General features: G+C 43.0%; 1 protein-coding gene across 1 annotated transcript in view; it reads right to left on the bottom strand.

Moving 5' to 3' along the window:
• The window catches only part of frmd3 (FERM domain containing 3), a 62338-nt gene extending 42827 nt beyond the window's left edge, over positions 1–19511 (bottom strand). Inside the window, exons 1-2 of the mRNA XM_071513307.1 lie at positions 19407–19511; positions 1979–2083 (exon numbers count right to left, since the gene is read on the bottom strand). Coding sequence (XP_071369408.1) covers positions 1979–2083; positions 19407–19511 — 210 coding nt within the window. The remainder of the gene's footprint in view (positions 1–1978; positions 2084–19406) is intronic.

Genomic DNA, 19511 nt, shown 5'->3' with positions numbered 1-19511 from the left:
CAACTTCCTAGCCCTCTATCCCTTTGTTAAATTTGGACATATCACCCAAATCACCCACTCTCTATGAGTGTGTGTGTGTGTGTGTGTGTGTGTGTGTGTGTGTGTGTGTGTGTGTGTGTGTGTGTGTGTGTGTGTGTGTGTGTGTGTGTGTGTTTTTATTTATAAATATTACAGCATAAAGTGGGCTCAATAATTCACAGCCTTGGTTTCTGTGATATTTCCCACCATGGCAGAGATCATGTAAACAACCGGTAGACCGTTGCCATGGCAACACCATCAGTGCAGGTGGGGGAGGGTGTGTGTGTGTTTCTTTATGGGTTTTCATGTGTGTACATAAACAAACATATGAATACATGGGAGTGCCTGTGTGTGTTTGTGTTTGTGTTGTGTCTCATAAAATTCTGTGAAAAGAGCACAAACTCTGAAATGCAGGTTGTGTGTTGTGGACACAAATTATGCAAACATTACATTCCTCCACCACAGAAGCATTATGTGACAATAGCACGAAATGGACACAACATTTTCACCTGTTCACCACATGAAAAAGGCTAGCTAACGGTTAAGTTTAGGCAACTAAACCAACTTTGTTTAAGGTTAGGGTGAGCTTTTGGTCATGGTGAAGAAAGAAAAACTTCTGCCGAAAATTAACACTTCACTCAAAGTAGAAGACTTATGGAGGCAAATGTTTACGCCTATCCATTACGCTGACCACCTTTACTTTGCACCACACTATTTCTCTATTTCTCTTAAAACATCATGCTCATTTCACAAAATTTCGGGAGACCAGGCTCATGTATGTAAGATAAGATAAGATAAAATAAGATAAGATAAGATAAGATAAGATAAGATAAGATAAGATAAGATAAGATAAGATAAGATAAGATAAGATAAGATAATACTTTATCTTGTCTGACATGCTCCAACAATCATTAAAAGTACATGATACAACACTGAAAAAACAACATAATAAAAACAAAATGTGTGTATGTAGAAGGAGGGTGGCAGCTTGTGTTTAAATTGCCTTGCCACTGAATGCGTCGCTTTAACTGACACAAAACTGCACTGTATTCATGCTCATGGTTTTGTGTTCTGTTGTATCTCCTCTTGTTGATATTTGCCTCTTGTGTTTGTTGTTATCACACTGTTGTTATCACACTCTCATTTTGCATTTGAAATACAGCTGGCAGCCAGCAAAGCTACTGTGGAGACAAGGCGTCTGGACACATGGTCTCTAGTGTGTGTGGGCTGTTTGCCGTATGGCAGCTAACATTGTTATTGTTTGTCATTTGAACTTGTAATGTAATCTATTGACCACACATTCTGATTGATATCCAATTTGATCGATAACAACATCTAACCAGACATTTCCATTTTGGCCCTGCTGACTTAGTGCTGCTAGTTTCTCTTAAAGGGTGAGACCATCAATTTGTTTATTTTTGTTGTTTTGCTGCGATTATGAGCAGTCTTTTTTTTTATTATCTTTTTTTTTAAGTAAATATAGGCTGCAGCCTACTCTATCAAAAGCAACTGAAGGGGCCAAAGTGAAATTCACCAACAGAAAAATGCTTGCAAGAGCCATATAATGGGGTGTGAGGTAAAAAATGAATGAACTGAATGAATTAATGAAATATTCCAGGTTGACTGGTAAGTTTTGCTTCCAAAGCAGCAGAGGGGGGGAATACGAAACCTGCCGAGACGATAGAATGAAATATTGATCATTATAACATTTCCTTTCACTGCCATACACTTAGTGGAAACTCAACGAATACAAATTTGAAAAATGTATATAAAATTTCATTTTTTTGCCTCAAGGTGAGGACATGTCTGGGTGTGAAGCAGGAGAGGAGGTGTGAGAGACTGCTGTCCTCCTGATCATGATCACAGACTGAGTTATGTACCGCCTTGGGTTAATTTGTGTGTGTGTGTGTGTGTGTGTGTGTGTGTGTGTGTGTGTGTGTTGGGGGGGGGGGGGTGTTACCCTCTGCTTCTCTGGGTCCACATATCTGATGCCAAAGTAGTCTTTCTCCAGTAGGTTGTAGTGGTTACACACATGGTCCAACAGGAACTGGCCTTTGGTGTCTCTCTGTGAAGGAATAAAACACACAACACATTAAAACCCCAACTCAGCAGTTTTTTTTTAGTATGATCAGCTATTAATATTCATACAGACAGTTTCAACCAAGCAATCTGATCAAATACAGATTCCAACCATGCTTATAATTCCCATAAACCTCTCGGCTGCGTCTTATACCTATTGCAATTTGTCTTTTATGTCATATTTTTTATCCCAGTTTGTAACCCTGTCACTGTATATTCTTATTTTATTTTATTTTATTTTATTTTATTTCATCTTATCTTATCTTGTCTTTACTTCATGTCTGGTTTCATTTTTAATCTACTCTTGTCTTCTGTTCTATGTATACTCAGTGTATTTATACTGTATATCTTAACTGTTGTTTTAAAAAGCGCTATATAAAAACATAACTAAAAAGCAAAGCATCACCCTCTTACCCATAATCACAGTAAAGAATGCCCTCTTGGGTATAATTTCTACGATACACACAGGTTTGTGAGGGGCAGAACAATGTTAACACAGAGTAATATGTCAGCTCCCAAGGTGACAGTATATCTGCTGTGGTCAGGACTGGACCTTCAAACAACCGGAGAATAGAGTTGAAGTTCATCTGCAGTCCATAAACACACCACAGAGACAGAGAGATCAATAATCACTCTGCATTTATTACCTGTACCTCAGTCAATATCTACTCATCACACACAGACGCACACAAGGACTCTCACGCACACACTAACACACACGCTTACAGATGTGTGTAACACGTATACACATGCGTGGAATGTTTGCTCATGTACAGATACACACACTCGCACACACACACACACACACACACACACACACACACTTATCCCTTCTCGGAAGACTATGCTCTCCATTTTCACCCACCTGACCTATTGACTAAAGCTAATAATATTCATCAGAATGTCCTTTTGCTTATATGAGCTATACATCATGTGCATCTATGCATTAAAATTTACAATTTACAATTTCCCATTTGGCAGACGCTTTTATCCAAAGTGACGTACAGTTTTAGTACAACACAAGCAAGGATCTAGTCAGGAGAGAACAACGAGAATAAGTGCCATAAAGCTAAGTTCTGGTCCAACGGGACATAGGTGCTACGAGGCAGTGCATAGAGTGCATAGAGGCAGATAAAGATTTTTTTTTTTTTTGGATTACACAGTCCATCAGGTGAGAAGGTGTTCACTAAAGAGCTGAGTCTTTAGCCTTTTCTTAAAGATTGAGAGGGACTAAAATGGAGTTTGGTAACTCGTTCCACCGCCGAGGAACCACAGAAGAGAAGAGTCTGGCTAGAGACTTAGGGCCTTGTTGTGGTGGCAGCACCAGGCGCCGCTCCTTGGCAGAGCGTAGTGGGCGGGAGGGAGTGTAGACCTGAATGAGGGAGTTCAGGTAGGTTGGAGCCGTTTTGGTTGCTGCTTTGTAGGCGAGCATCAAGGACTTGAACTTGATGCCGGCAGCAGCTGGGAGCCAGTGGAGGGATATGAACAGCGGAGTGACATGTGCTCTTTTGGCCGCGCTCTGGATCATCTGCAGAGGTTTGAGCGTACATGCCGGGAGCCCTGCCAGTAAGGAGTTGCAGTAGTCAAGGCGTCATATTACAAGCGTCTGTACTAGTAGTTGTGCTGCATGTTCTTCCTGATGTTGTACAGAGCTAATCGGCATGACCGAGCAACAGAAGCCACATGCTCCTTAAAGGTTAGTTGGTCATCAATCATGACACCCAAGTCTCTGGCAGACTTTGCAGGAATGAGCTGAGCTGATTCGAGCTGGATACTGATCTGTTGTTGTACAGAGGGACTGGCTGGGATGACAAGGAGCTCAGTCTTTGACAGGTTAAGCTGAAGGTGGCGTTCCTTCATCCATGCCGAGATATCAGCGAGGCATGCTGATATCCGTGCCGAGACTGTGGGGTCGTCTGGCGGGAATGATAGGAGGAGCTGGGTATCGTCAGCATATGAATGGTATGAGAAGCCATGTGAGCGGATGACTGCACCAAGTGAGGTGGTGTATGTTGAAAAGAGAAGGGGTCCAAGCACTGACCCTTGAGGTACCCCTGTGGACAAGCAGTGGGACAGAATGTGAGGAAACCGTGAACTGAATAAAAAAGTGGTCTGACAGATGTAAGGGGGTGACAGTCAGATTTGCCGTGGAGCAGTTTCGAGTCACAATCAGATCAAGTGTATTGCCCGCTTTGTGTGTGGGAGCGGTGGAGGCCTGTCAGCCACTTGGGGTTTGTCAAGATAGATATTCATGTCCCCCATGACAATCAGTGGGGTGCCATCTTCAGGAATGGCTGAGAGTAGGGTATCCAGTTCAACTACAAAGTTCCCCAGTAGCCCTGGTGGGCAGTATATGACAACCACAAATAGTTTAACAGGAACGGTAACCATTATTGCATGGTATTCAAAGGATGAGTTATTGCTTAGAGTAGAAAGCTTAGTGAATTTCCAGTCTTTGGAAATGAGGGCACCCGTGCCACCTCCACGCCCCAACGGAACGAGGTGTGTGGGAGAAAGTAGAGTCAGCTGAAAGCACAACTGGTGTGGCTGTGTTTTCTGAATGGATCCAGGCTTCGGTCAGGGCTAGTACCTGAATATCAGATAGGTTTGCCAGTGCTTGGATAAATTCTGTTTTATTTACAGCAGACTGACAATTCCATAAGCCAAAGGAAAAAGCGGAGGAAGTAGCTGAGGCTTTTCTGAGAGAGTAGTGGTTCTCAGGATTGTCTTTTATGACTGATGCGCTTTTTTCGGTTGCCCTGGATGACAGGGATATATTGGTAGCACATGGTGAGTGAGAAGGCAGGCCAAGAGAGTAAATAGTAGATAAGAGTAACTTATCAGTGCCCTTGCTCAGTGGACTCGCACAGGTAAACTCTAAGGTCTTTACCCAAGAAGGACTTACATACAAGGGCTGACGTTTCTGCTGACGCGACAGCGCAGCTTACGTGTTTAAATGCCAGGAAATGCCACAGCTGTGCCCAGTCACAGCTCGTTACCACGGCTGAACCCGCCCCTTTCAGATTTCCACAACAAAGCAACAGATAGAGGGCGTGACCCGCATCAGCTGACCCACCTATCGAAACTCAGAGAGTGAACCCAGGAAGTGCTCAGCCACAACAAAGCCTGACAACAGCCCAAGTCCAAATCTAACCCAGAAACAAAGATTCCAAACCCTCACTGACCGACTGCTATCTCCTATGTCCTAGATCAGAGCTTATTCTGCTGCATTCATTCAAGTCTTGTGAGTGTGTGTGGATGTGTGACTGTATGGGTTCATGTGCGCGTGTGTGTGTGTGTCTCAATATGTGTGTGTGTGTGTGTGTGTGTGTGTGTATGTCTGTCCTTCCTCTGTAACCTGCTGATGTTGGTGGAATCCGTGCTCAACTGAGCAGGACTGATTGATTCCAGTTGGAAATTGGCCATTTGCCCTTGTTGTTATCCCTCTGTGATTTACTCAACAGCATGGGCAACCCTGGAGTTAACCCCCCCCACCTAACAAACCCATCCCCCCATTACACAAACACACACACACACACACACACACACACACACACACACACTGCCACACATAAACATACACATAGTACATACACACACACAAACAAAAACAAACTGACAATCAAGAGTCAGCATGCTGGTGGTGCCATGAAATCATGACAGGTCTCCATAGCGACTGGGAGACTGTCAGTCAACAGTCAGTTGGCCCAGCAACCTTTCATGTTGTCATCGCTGTTGCATCTCCATAATGCCGAATTTTTCAGGAGCAAGGAAAAAACTGCCTTGTTTTTTTGCTTTATCACACCATGTATTTTTGACTCTTTTTTAAAAAGGTTTCATAAGCTCAAGAGGTAAGAGAGGGTTCTCAACCCACAGAGGAGCATGTAATCCTTCAATTAAAAATGAAAAACATGAAAAATCACATACACTCTTGGACAAGACCATACTCATCTTCAAAAAGTTCAATAAGAAACGAGTGAGGTCATCATCATCTTGACTGTAAACGAGATCTGAGGTTATGGTTTTACTTCTTTTATCATCACCAACAATACTGCAGCAACTGTTATAGCTGACCTTTTTATCAAATGTTGTCAATTGCCAGATTATTCCTTAAAAAATGATTTCCTTTTTTGGGGCAGTAGTACTGATTACTGAAGTAATTTTGCGTACAATGCGTGTTGCTAAAAGGTAGCAGTAAAACTTCCACAACGGCTAAAGCCTGCCAAGTTCACCAAAAGAGCCATCATGATTGCAGTATGACTCTGATTCTGAAAAAGCAGCATGCATGAGATCCTGTCCTTGTGCCATGTGTGTCTGTAATCGCACTTTATTTCTTGATATGTCCCTTCACCACTCAATCACACCACAGCAAATTCCTGTGCATTTATTGTGTTTGGTGAATACAAGTGATCACCAAGGGAACCCGTTAAGAAGAAACAATACAGAGCACGATGCCATTTTAGCTGATTCTTGCTCCATTTCTCAGTAAACAAGCTATTCGTCTGTTACATATAATCGCTCTACAGTTATCAGCAGAATAGCCACTGAAAAAGAAGCAATTTCCTTAACTGTCGCCACAATAACTTAAAAATGGCAAAAATAGAAACAGAAATAGTGCAGTGGCGGTTTGTTTTTCCCTTTATAAACTGCCAGACAGCATCAACACAGTTGCTTTGTGTGTTAGATGACAATGCAGCAAGAGCAAACAAATTTTCAGTAATTGCACATATGATACACTATTATACTGTATTTGTCCAAAAGCATGGGAATTCACTTTTCCAGGTCAGTGCAATAAAAAATTAAGAGGAATGAAAACTAAACAAGTGCGCAGTAGCCTACTCAATGCACAAAGGGAGTTCATATATAGGCTGCTCACACACACATGCACACAATATTCTCACAAAACACCGTGCACAGTCATCAACTTTTAATTAGCCGCCATCTTTGTTCAGCCGTTTTTACTGTAGACTGTCTGCCTCAGAATCAAACAGTGTATAATAATCCCATCAGCAGGGTGAGCGTATGTTTATTCATTATCAAAACCAACATTACAGTCAGTCAGACGTCCCTATCTAGTTGCATCACCACGGCAACAGTCAGCTGTTAGTGAACTCCGAGATGGATACTGTTGCATCACTGTGGCAAAAGTAAGCTGTCAATCAAATAGTGTGTCCCTATGGGTGTGTCAGTAGCTGTGATGTTCTGTGTCTTCCTGCTGATCTGTCTGTGGTTGGTATTTGTGTGTGTGTGTGTGTGTGTGTGTGTTATGCATTTGTGCAGGAATAAGCCTGTGTGTATGTGGGGGTGTACATATTCCTTTATGTGCGAGCAGTTCTCTCACTGTGTGTGTGTGTGTGTTTGTGTGTGTCCAACACCATAGCCCAGACGTCTAGAGACACAACAGTAGATATTAGATAAAATATGTCTCAGTCTCCCTCTCCACAAGGAGCCTGTCTCCATCAATATTTCTGTGTGTTTGTGTGTGTGTGTGTGTGTGTGTGTGTGTGTGTGTACATGTAGGTGCTCTTGTGTGAGTCTGTCTACATCTCTTCGGCTGATCCGTGACAACAGTGGTGCTAAGCTGTTAAATGTGAAGAGCAAACAGACACAAACACACACGGAGGCAGGAGAGAAACAAAAGAAGAAGGGAGGAAGGAGGAGAGAAACAGGACGGATGGAAACAGCCGTACTGCAAGCCATTTCTACCAAGATCAAACAGCACTTTTTCCTCTGTCTGGTTCAGAGTGGCATGGAGAGAGAACAGAGAGAAGAGAGAGGCAGACTGAAGGTAGAGAGAGCAAGAGAGAAGCAGAAACAAGAGAGAGAACAGACCGCCAGACAGAAAGTGAAGCAGGGTCAAGAAACAGAAACATCAAGACAAAGATTCAAAGAGAAGGAAGCAAAGATAGATGGAGCGGCAAAAAAATGAATAAAGATAGTAAGTAGAAGAGAGAGAGTGGAAGATTGAACAAGATGAGCGAGGCATAGAGGAGAGAGGGAGAGAGGGAGAGAGACAGAAAGAGTCCATGTCATGTCCAACAAGGGGGGAATACATATTTTATATTTCCAAGGGCTGGGCATTAAAAATTAACCTGGTCATCCTGTCTCTACATGATCCCACCTAATGACAGCAAAGTGCTCTTCTCTCTGCCTCGCATGAACACACACCGCACACACACACACACACACACTTTACATAGAGCCTCAGAGTGTACTCAGTTTAGCAGAAGCAAAGTGCACTTTGAAGTGTGTGTGTGTGTGTGTGTGTGTGTGTGTGTGTGTGTGTGTGTGTATGTGTGTGTTTCTATCCATCTCTAAGCAGTCACATTTTTCTGGATAAAGCAGCCTTTTGCAGCCAGACTGAAAGAAAAAAAAAACCCCAAAAGAAACATCAGCATGCTCAGCACAAAAACACACATACAATCAATTATTTATTTCTACATCTGTCTTGTATTCACAAAAACTTTGCTTCTGTGTGTTAGGATCAAGTTAGGATGGCTTGTCTGGATGAGTTTTGTCTACATTTAAAACCCCTAAAATATACACTGACACATGTAGTGAGGAGTGGAATAATTGAGGATTTGAAATCAAATTGAGCCATAATCAACTGTCCAATGAACTATACTATTTAAAAAATGAATGTTCAATTGCAAACGTTTTATTGTAAATTAGTTGTTGTAGATGAATCAGTAAAATAATTGTCAGATTAATTGCTAATGAACTAACCGTATAACCACATCTATGACTTGCTCTATTCAACACAACTGCTGATCATCGGTGTTATCGGTGCCAGCAGAGTGTCACTTGTCCCAGCTTTGTCCCACTATCAGCCAAGCACTAGGACCCTGGGTCCCCTGGCCCAGTTAACCACCGCTTGTTGTTTAATTAATATGCATGCCAGCTCAATTATGACTGGTCCTTATCGCCTTCAACGCAATTCATTTCATGACACGCCATACCTAATTGGCCGGGCTGAAACGCAGCGAGACGAAAGAGCGTTTAATTCTTTGGATCCCCCAGTGAGGAAACTAACACTCAGTCCTATCTGCTCACATGGGAGGGAGCGAAGGAGAGGAGATAGAGAGAGAGGAGAGATGGAGGGAGGAGGAGACAAGGGGAAGCCAAGGAGGAAATAAAGGGGAGAGAGGGGAGTGGGACTTAAAAGATAATGATATGCCCTTTTTCACCTCTACACAAAACCAATCTAAAGGCATGGGGGCTGCTGTTAAGACAAATGCGACACTAATCCAGGGCTTTTCCCTGTGCAAGCGATGGCACACTTCAGGGAGTGAGAGATTTGAGACGAAAGAGGACCAATTTGCCAATTTGTTAGCGAGTAACCATAAGTGTGTGTATGTGTGCGTTTGTGCACGAGTGACAATATTGTCCTCTATTCCTAACATCGTCAATATTTTCGAAGCCAGCTTGTTTTTATCACCCAAAACCCCCCACCCAGTGAATGGATCTATCCAGAAGCTTGACCCGGATACAGCAGGGACAAATCAATGTGCTGGATGCGACGTGTGGGAAGCAGAGCCGAGGATCAAAGTAGAAGATAAGATGTGAACTAAAATCTCGCTCTCTCTCCAAGGCCGGCATAAACACAACACATTTTCCTGCACATTTCTTGCACGCATAAAGCTGCAGGTTTTGCCATTTTTTTAAAGATTGGACTGCTGCAAGAAACCTCTCAGAAAAACTGGGATACAATAATTTAAAAAAAGTAAAGTAGAGAGGCAGGAGGCATATTAAAATCCTCCTCTGAGGCTACAGTGAGTAAGAGAGAGGTAGAGGATCAAACACCTCCAGCCAGGAGTCAAATTATGGCATGCATCCCATTTATATTAGAGAGAGAACCTCAGATAGCGATGCTTGACCTCCCCACCATCCCTCTTCTTAAAGAGAGGGAGAGAGCATCAGCTGCTGCTTCATCATACCATTTGTTAGATTACTAAATCCATGCTGTCTTTGTTTTATACCTAAGATGAAAGAGGAGAGAAGCAGTGTGGAAAGCCAAGGTAGGACGCAATATACAAGAATCAAACCCGATCGATCACATGAGCTGGGTAACAGAGTATATGAGGGTGTGTTGGGTTTAACCTCTTCAACCAGGGATTCACATGAGAAATGGACTTAAATTTGCTGTAAGCTTCACATTCTGCATTTCAAGAAGAAGGAGTCCGCCCACTTGCCTTATCATATCCAGAGAAAAGACAGTAAACATTGCAAGTGATCAATGATCATTGCCTCATTTATTTCTTCTAAATTTATCCATGTTCTATTTGTATGGTGTAAAGTGGAGTTAAAACCGATGTCAGTATAACTTTAAGATGCACTTATCTGCTTGGCAAATGAAAGAGAAGCAGAGTGTGAGCTCAGAAGTAGGGCTGAAAGATATTGACAAAAAATCGAATTGCGATTATTTTACAGAATATTGCAACTGCGATTCACATCATCACAAGTTTTTTCTTGTCATAAATGTTTTAGAACTTTACAATTGTTTAAAGAAAATTTCATTTGTTAAAAAAACATCTTCTCAGGGCAGAAACTGCCGACCAATCAAAAAAAGAGAGCAGGCGGGCCAATTTGAAAGGTCAAACAGGACGGTGACGGGCAGAGCTGGCATTGTCAAAGACAGAGGTAAGTTAGCTAACACAAATGTTTTTTTATTTGTATTTAATTCACAATTTATTAACTGTCCTGTTAAAGAGACAAGTGCTCAGGTGTAACAGTTTGCTGGTTATGTAAACAAGTTAGCTGTTAGCTAGTAGTTACTAACATTAGCTGGTATGGTCACGGCCATAGAGATCAGTTAGACATAGCCAACTACATATTTTTTGGACACGGCTTGTGCGCTAGCTAACATTAGCTGGCTACATACCATAGTTAGCTTTATTGAACTTGTAAGCAAATAAGCAAAACTTCTATCTGCTCTCTCTTAAGCAATTACCTGCAGCCTCTGCGATTCGGAAATTACAGAAGTTCATATTCCAATTTAGATTTTTTTTCTATTAATTGTTCAGCTCTACTCAGAAGTGTGATGTAATTGTTTATAGTCTCTATATATCAATATACTGGCTGTTGTACTCTTACAGCTTAAACCATTTATGAAGTATAAACCGGTGATCCTTCCCATCCCTGTGAGGAGCTCATAATATGGTGACTGTGACCTTGTCCCACTGGGGGAGGAGACAAACCAATTACCTTATCATCATCTGCCATGCTGGGGAGACACTCACTCACACACACACACACACACACACACAAAATGGACACAAAGGCATGCAGGCAAAAGCACACACAATATGGACACAGCATTGCACACATGCACTTGCACACACACAACCCCCACACACACACGTTCAATTCATGCCTGGACACACAACCTAATAAGCTTAGTGGGAGAGCCATAAATTATCAATATATGGTGCAGAACCAATTTCTATTAAAATGGATCTTCATCACTCTCCCTCAGTACATGGCAGGCCACTAACTCACAGGATGAGAGGACAGAGAGAGAGAGAGAGGAGGAGAACTGTGATGAAGGCATGATCATGGTGGCAGCGGCACTGTCGATGATATGTATGTGTGTGTATGTTTGTCTGTGTGTGTGTGTGTGTGTGTGTGTTTGCGTGGGAGCATGGAGGCAGCTGTCTTATCTTTGCCCCACAGGATGTTCAAAATTTTGTGGAGGAGATAAACAATCCATGACAGAATGAGCGAGAGACACAGAGAGAGTGAAGAGGAGAGAGACGATGTGACTGTGCATGAGGATTCCTGCTGGGAAGAGAGAAGGGAAATGTGAGAGTGTGTCTTTGTTTGGGTTTTCTTTTTGGCATACGTGTGTGTGTGTGTGTGTGTGTGTGTGTGTGTGTGTGCTTGCCACAGCCTCTTTAATTATTTATCTACCGTCTAACAGTGTGACACCATGCCTCCAGGCTATGACGTGTGTACTTTACGAGGAAAGAGGTTAACACAACAAGACATACACACGCACACACGCACAAGATGTACAAGATGTGGTGACGCAAAACATAGATGGTGACGAAAACATACAGATGTCATCACATACTTAACTTTCTCTTTGTCCATTTTTCAAGCAAAATTGTACCGACCAAATATCTCGATCTAGATCTAGAAGTGGTAGATATAATGGGCCTACTAGTCTACCATAGATCTTCAACTTGCTCTTCTGCAAAGTAAAAAAAACCTAGAGGTAACAGACATGTGCAAGTACACATGTGCACGCACACCGTCTTAGTACTGCAAAAAACGTGTGTGTGTGTGTGTGTGCGAGAGAGACAGAGAGAGGGAGGGAGGGAGGGTGAGAGAGAGAGTCAGTGAAAAGAAAGAGAGACAGAGAGATGGAGAGACAATTTGTGCATGCACGTAGATTGCAGGTGCTGTGTCCCACATGTCTATCTGTGTGTCTGTGTGTGTGTGTGTGTGTGTGTGTGTGTGTGTGTGTGTGTGTGTGTGTGTGTGTGTGCGTACATCTGAGTAGTTATGTCAGAACAGATGATGAAAGTCAAGAGAGTCAAGACAGTCACATGATTCTGTTACAACAAAGTAAACTGCAGTGCCACATGCCAGCTAGCATGACAGGAATGGACCAGATAAACACACACACACACACTCACACACACACACACACACACACACACACACACACACACACACACACACACACACACACACACACACTCACACATAGACCATATACTTCTCTGCAGTAAATAAATACATGACTTTAAAAATGAAATTGCCAGACTGCTGCTCATGCTTGTTACATGGAAATATCTTATCAGCAGCCTGTATTTTGCGATGTGTTCAGCAGCGATCGGGTGACACAGTGAGGCGGGAGACCGTCCTTCAACTAATGGGTCCAGGTTCAAGTATCCACTCTGCTGAAGTGTCCTTGAGCAAGACGCTGAATCCCTGCTAGATCCATGGATGCTGTTCTGGAGCAGATCCTGACCTCCGACCTCCCTGTGGAGGAGGGCAAGCAAAAAGACAATTTCCCTATGGGATCACTGATATATCAAGTTATTACTATATCTCTCCACTCTTTCCACTCCTCTTTTTAGCCCTTGCTTTCACTTCTTCACTCCTTCCATTTATGACCTTCCCCTCTCTTTCTTCTCTCTCTCTTTCCCCTCCTTTCTCTCTCTCCCTCCACACTTCTCCCTGTCCTGGCTTCTCCTTCCCTCTTCCTCTCTACCTCCTCTCCCTTCTTCAGAATCCGTTCCCCCCCTGTCTGTCAGTCTCACTTTAAATCTGTTTCATGTTTTAATCTGTTTAATCTGTTTTCTTTTTCCCGCTGCCACTCCGTCTCGCCTTCCCTCTGTCTGTTCCCTTCCTTCCTACACCCTGTTGATTCCTCGCTGTCATCCTAGCAGTCATACACCGTGACCAATCAGGTCTTCTTATATTTTCTCACATCCACCCTCCTCGTCTCTCCCTCTCTCCCACCATAACACCCCCCACCTCCCCCGCCTCCCCTCCGCCTCTATCCCTCCATCTCCGTCTCGCTGCTTCCTCTCAGTTCCAGCCAGAAGTCAGAAGAAGGATTAATTCTCTTTAGTCATCCTTGGAGCAGCATCAAAGAGGCGCCGGCGAGCGAGACAAGAATAGAAAAGCGTAGCTATTTATAACCTGCTACAAAGAATGCCTACTAGCCGAAACAATAGCACTGCCTCAGCATCACACACACACACACACACACACACACACACACACACACACACACACACACACACACGCTACAATACCTTTGTAACACAGACACACACACACCCGCGCACACAGTTAGCCTCCCACACAACAAAATGCCCGTAATTGAAAGACAAGTATTACACACACACATACGCACACCTCTTCTAAAGTGCAGATGCAGTGAAAAACAATATTAACGTCCATCCGCGTCTTTAAATAGACCGTATCAGTAACATATTGATAAGGTGACTTACACCAGAATAGAACAGAAACAGACACATCGGCAGGATATATTTGGGGTTATAAATATTTCAAGTTATTCCAGGCTGTTTCTAAGCAACTATTTCGGCGCCATGTAGTAATTTGATGTTAAGGGTGGTGAATTAATGTCTTTAATTGCAGAACTTTGGCTCAGTGAGGACTTTTAAATCTTTCATGCAGGAGAGCCATAGTTAAAACACACACACACACACACACACACACACACACACACACACACACACACAGTGTAGGGCGTCAGTGACAGCCAACTGATGTTGGCCTCATGAAGGACAGTGATCTCCCTTAATTATACATGATCTGTCACAGAGATGGAGGAGGGAGAGAGAGGGGGGAGAGAGAGAGAGAGAGAGAGAGACAGAGACAGAGACAGACAGAGAGAAAATATGAGTGGGAGATATTAAAATAGAGCGGAAGTGAGAATGGCTGGACAGATGAGAGAGACAGAGCAGTAGAGTAAGAAGCTGAAACTGGAGCAGAGAATAAGTGGGTGAGAGAGCGGAAGTGGAAGGGAAGGAGAGGAGAGGAGAGGAGCTGAGAGAGGAAAGGAGAGGGGAAGGACAGATGGAAAGAATAGAAGGGAAAGAGTGCAATGGTGAAGGAGAGAGGGAGAAAGAGAGGTGAAAGGAAGGAGGGAGAGAAGGATGCAGAGGAGGTCAGTGTGTATTGATCTTGACGTGTCTCTCCTCCAGCAGGTCTGACTTAACATTATGGCTGAACATGAGAGCAGCAGGCTGGACACATTCACCCCCAGGCTCACACACACACACACACACACACACACACACACACACACACACACACACACATACACAATCACTCCCAGGGGCACACAGACAAACACACTCTGCTTGCATATTGCACACACAATCACATAAAACACACACACACTCACTCTCTACCTACATCATATTCTGCTGCCAAGCTGTACTTGGAGTTAACAGTAAACAACTTAAGAATAATTACACTGTGCTGTAGGCTAATTGTTGTTCTTCGTGGCCCTGGGGAGCCAGAATCCCATTCAACAACCATGTTATCCTTCTAAACATGTACAAATATCAATCAAAAAAAACTTTTACCAGGCTTTACCAAGAGCACTAAGTTCACCCAGGATCTGTCAGACCTGTCACTCGTTCCACATGAGGAATACCAAATGTTTTAGGGTGTCTAGCTGTAAGAGGGAAAAGTATAAGTTGGTCCCCGCTATATAACATTTCCTAACCAGGACTCCAACACACACACACACACACACTCTGACGTAAGGAAATTACGTGGACTTGTATGTCAGTAAGTGTCTGGAATGTAAGTTGAAAACAGGATGAGTATTAATGTGTATAACCATAATGCAGTAGATCACAGCCATATTGTCTTTTATATGGGGCACAGACCTGTGTTTGCACCTTTTTTTCCAATGTATTGTAATTGTGTCTTTTTATTTACTGTGTCCAGTGTTTTTAACTGCCTACAGTATGGCTTGTTGTCCTAAGTGGATGATTTCACAAGCGTAAGTCTGTGCAAACACATAATAAAGTAGCAATTCAGTAATGTTGACTTTCTGGAGACTTTCCGAGACATTTCTTGCACTTAAAGCAATGAAACATGACCAACACAATGATCCTCCCAGTTGTAAATCCTCATCCATTTTGCAAGCAAGATTGCATACTCTGTTGCCTCAGACATTTCCTCACTTATCATGGCTTTCAGAGATATTTTACAGTCTTCATTTAATCAGGATAATCCATTCAGCACCAAACACTGTTTCCCAAGGGACCCTGGCTAAAGCACGCATGTTTTATGCAACGAAAAAGAACCGACATTTTAGCAAAACTTAAAGACAAACCTGAGGATCACAAAACTCACATTAAGCAAACCATTCCATAGTGAGTCTTCACAGGCACAATTTGAGAGCAAATTTGTCACAAACACAATTCCTATGATGCCACTCTATCTATATTTCGCTCCTCATCCTGACCTACATATTCAGCACAACACAGAGACTCAGAGACGGAGATCAGACCAGAGAGCAGAATGGAGAAAAATAAGAGAAGGGGGATGAAGCAGCGAAAGTAAAGTAAAGTAAGAGAAGGGAAGTGTCGCTCCGCACAGAGGAAAGAGGAGTAGCGCTGTTGTCGAGCAGCAGAAGTGTAGCATGAGGAGCGCAGGATGTCATGAAATATGTAGGAAGGAGCAGCGCAGCACCGGAGCACAAAGCCATTAAAGAAAGCACTGGAGAATGCAGTCAGCTAGAAACATAAATGTCCATTTCCTTATCATGCACAGATTCGCAGAAACACAGCTAAAAGGAGACACACACACATGCACACACACACACACACACACACACACACACACACACACACACACACACACATGGATGCCTACATTCACTCATCCTCTGGTGAAAAGAGACTTTAATGGTCTCGGACACATACACAGAAGTTAACACACTTCTGTGCTCTCAAAGACACCGGCACACAGGTATACATGAGCACTAAAATACAAAGAAACATGCACAGACACATGCTTTCTCTCTCTCTCTCTCTCTCTCTCTCTCTCTCTCTCTCTCTCTCTTTCTCTCAGTGTGCTTAATGCTGTAAATCATTGATTGTTGTAGATGTAGAAGACAGGTAGTTTGACATGGAGTAAGTGTGTCTTTTCTCCCAGGGTCAGACAACAGGACCAAGTCAACCCTTTAAACTGAATATTGTGACATCAAAGCATGTTGTCGATAGAAAGGCGGTGCTGGTGGGGAGGTTGGGATACTTTTGAAGAGAACGGTGCAAATGCTGCTTTGTACTGCACATGTTTTACTCACTGTTTTGTATCGCACATGTGCTTGTTTGTAATTGTCAGTCATAATTAGGCAGATACCTGGGTTTACCTTTACTGCTCTGGCAGCAGCTGGCAACTACAGCTCAAGGCCGGGCTGAGTTAAGGGCAGCAGCTGGCCAGTCTCTCTCACCTCCACAGTCACTAGAGGCACTACAGGCCCCCCAAAAAAACAAATTTTTAACTCTTTGTGGCACAGGCCATGTCTTAACAGGGAGAAGCTAGATTTTCCTCTGTTTAAACAGCCATGAAAAGAGAAAAAAAAGGTTTAAATATCAGATCTTTGCTGACAGTACAAGCCTGCTATCCATTATGTAGAAGAATTCCATGATGAGGTCAAGGGAAAAGGTACCTCAAACTATTTGTTCTATTTTTTTTTCCTTTGGCCTTATGACAGTTTTCCAGCTGTCAATCAGAAAGCGCTGCACTTTTGTGGTGCTTTAGGGTTAGTGCATCGCTTCCCCTTTGACCTGTGTTAAGTTCCCCATGTTTCAAACATCCAAGGCTCCGTGTCTGAGCGGAAACGCCGATCTGGAGTCAATGACCAAGCGACTTTTACCATCTCATCTTATCTCATTATGAAATGAAACACAAAACTAGGGCTGCAACTAACGATTATTTTCATTGTCGATTAATCTGTCAATTATTTTCTCGATTAATCGATTAGTTGTTTGGTCTATAAAATGTCAGAAAATGGTGAAAAATGTCGATCAGTGTTTCCCAAAGCCCAAGATGACGTCCTCAAATGTCTTGTTTTGTCCACAACCCAAAGATATTCAGTTTACTATCATAGAGGAGTAAAGCAACCAGAAAATATTCACATTTAAGAAGCTGGAATCAGAGAATTTTGACTTATCTTTCTTAAAAAATTACTCAAACCGATTAATCGATTATCAAAATAGTTGGCGATTAATTTAATAGTTGACAACTAATCGATTAATCGATTAAACATTGCAGCTCTACACAAAACTGATCGTACATCAGCCGCACAGCTCTTCTACGCCTCATATGCCATACAGTATATACAGTATATGCCATAGGTCAAAGGTTGGGTTAGTTTGGAACCAGATATTTCTCAACATAGACACAGCTTTCTGAAACTGGTGGGTGACACTTCATCATTTAACTTCATTGTTTTTCTGAGGCCAACCAGAGGAGTAGTCTAGAGCAGTGGTTCTCAAAGTGGGGTCCGGGGACCCCAAGGGTCCTTGAGGGGGTTCCAGGGGGTCCCCAGCAAAAAGGGGAATAATTTATTTTCACTATAATTCCATCCATAAGTAACAGAATGACAGAATGTATGACTATTTTGGTCATGGGTTTCATATACTTTCTGTAATAAAACATCTGAAAGCAAAAATCTTATCAGATGGGGGACCCTGGGACAAAATCTTATCAAATGGGGGTCCGTGGTCTAATTTGTGTCAGTTTAGGGGTCCTTGACGTGAAAAAGCTTGAGAACCACTGGTCTAGAGTATATGCAGGTTGTACACAGCTTTTCTCTGAATATTGAGACTAGACTTGCTTATCAACCCAAGATTCACTGAAATTTCCATGATGAGAGTTCACAGTAAACCACCTTCCCCTCAGCTATGAATCCACCCACTCAAGCAGCACTACTCCACTGAGCTTAACCCTGAATACAGAATACAGCTGGCAGTCAAAACACAGCCTCTTATCATAAGCCTGTCTTCTCACTCAGAGGGCGCTGGGTGCTACAGACACGAGGTTTCTCTGTCTGTTTCTCTGTATGTGGCAGCAGCAGTGATACTCCAGCCTGGCTGGCTGGAAACAATATTTATCAGCGTTGCAGTCGCAGCCAACAGAAACATAAACACACAAGGAAACACAAGGAATCTCTCTCTCTCTCTCTCTTTCTCTCTCTCTGTCTCTCTCACACACATACACACACATAGCCTGACGTGAATGATTGCAATCAATATCCCAAACAGGAGCCCTCTTCCTCCCCCTCATCATTATTATCCTCACCACCACACCCATGGAGCTTCATCATCTCCTGCGCTGTGATTAAAACTTCATTCTAACTTCTCTCTGTGTGCGTTGCATGAAGAAAATCGGTTTTTAAGTCTTTTCCAATGAGACCCAACACACACACACACAGCCCCAATAAATAGAAGAAACTATGATTAATGGTCTGACAGGTGGCTTTTTTTCTTTTTCTTTTTACATATACATGTCTTGAGCATCACATGCAGCCCTCCGCCAGCAAATCACAGCGGGGTGAAAACTAGAAAAATGGGTCCAAAATTGGCCTTCGATGTAGAAAAAGCAGGACAAACACAATATGGGTAGCGCAGCAATAAACAGGTTAGAGATATATAGTCTTGGGAATGAGACTATATGCTGCTTTGATGCGTCCACTTGTTAGGCTATGTCTCGCGGGGAAACGATGTCTCCGTGGACGTTTGCGATAATCACAGACGATGAGACGGGAGGTGGGTGAGGAGGCATGCGGGGGTTTGGAGTACCTGGATGCTGCAGGAGATCTCGGAGTCGTCCAGTAACCGGATCGTGCAGAGGATCTCCTGGTCCAAGGAGCGGATGCTGGGGCTGCGAAACCGGAGCATTTTCAT

The sequence above is a fragment of the Centroberyx affinis genome, unplaced genomic scaffold (assembly GCF_046629955.1).
Source record: "Centroberyx affinis isolate AG114_WGS23_722 - 3 ecotype Tasmania unplaced genomic scaffold, CSIRO-AGI_Caff_v1 ptg000281l_1, whole genome shotgun sequence".
Lineage (NCBI taxonomy): Eukaryota > Metazoa > Chordata > Actinopteri > Beryciformes > Berycidae > Centroberyx > Centroberyx affinis.
The sequence above is the reverse complement of the archived record's forward strand: the minus strand, read 5'-3'. Positions and strand labels throughout refer to the sequence as shown.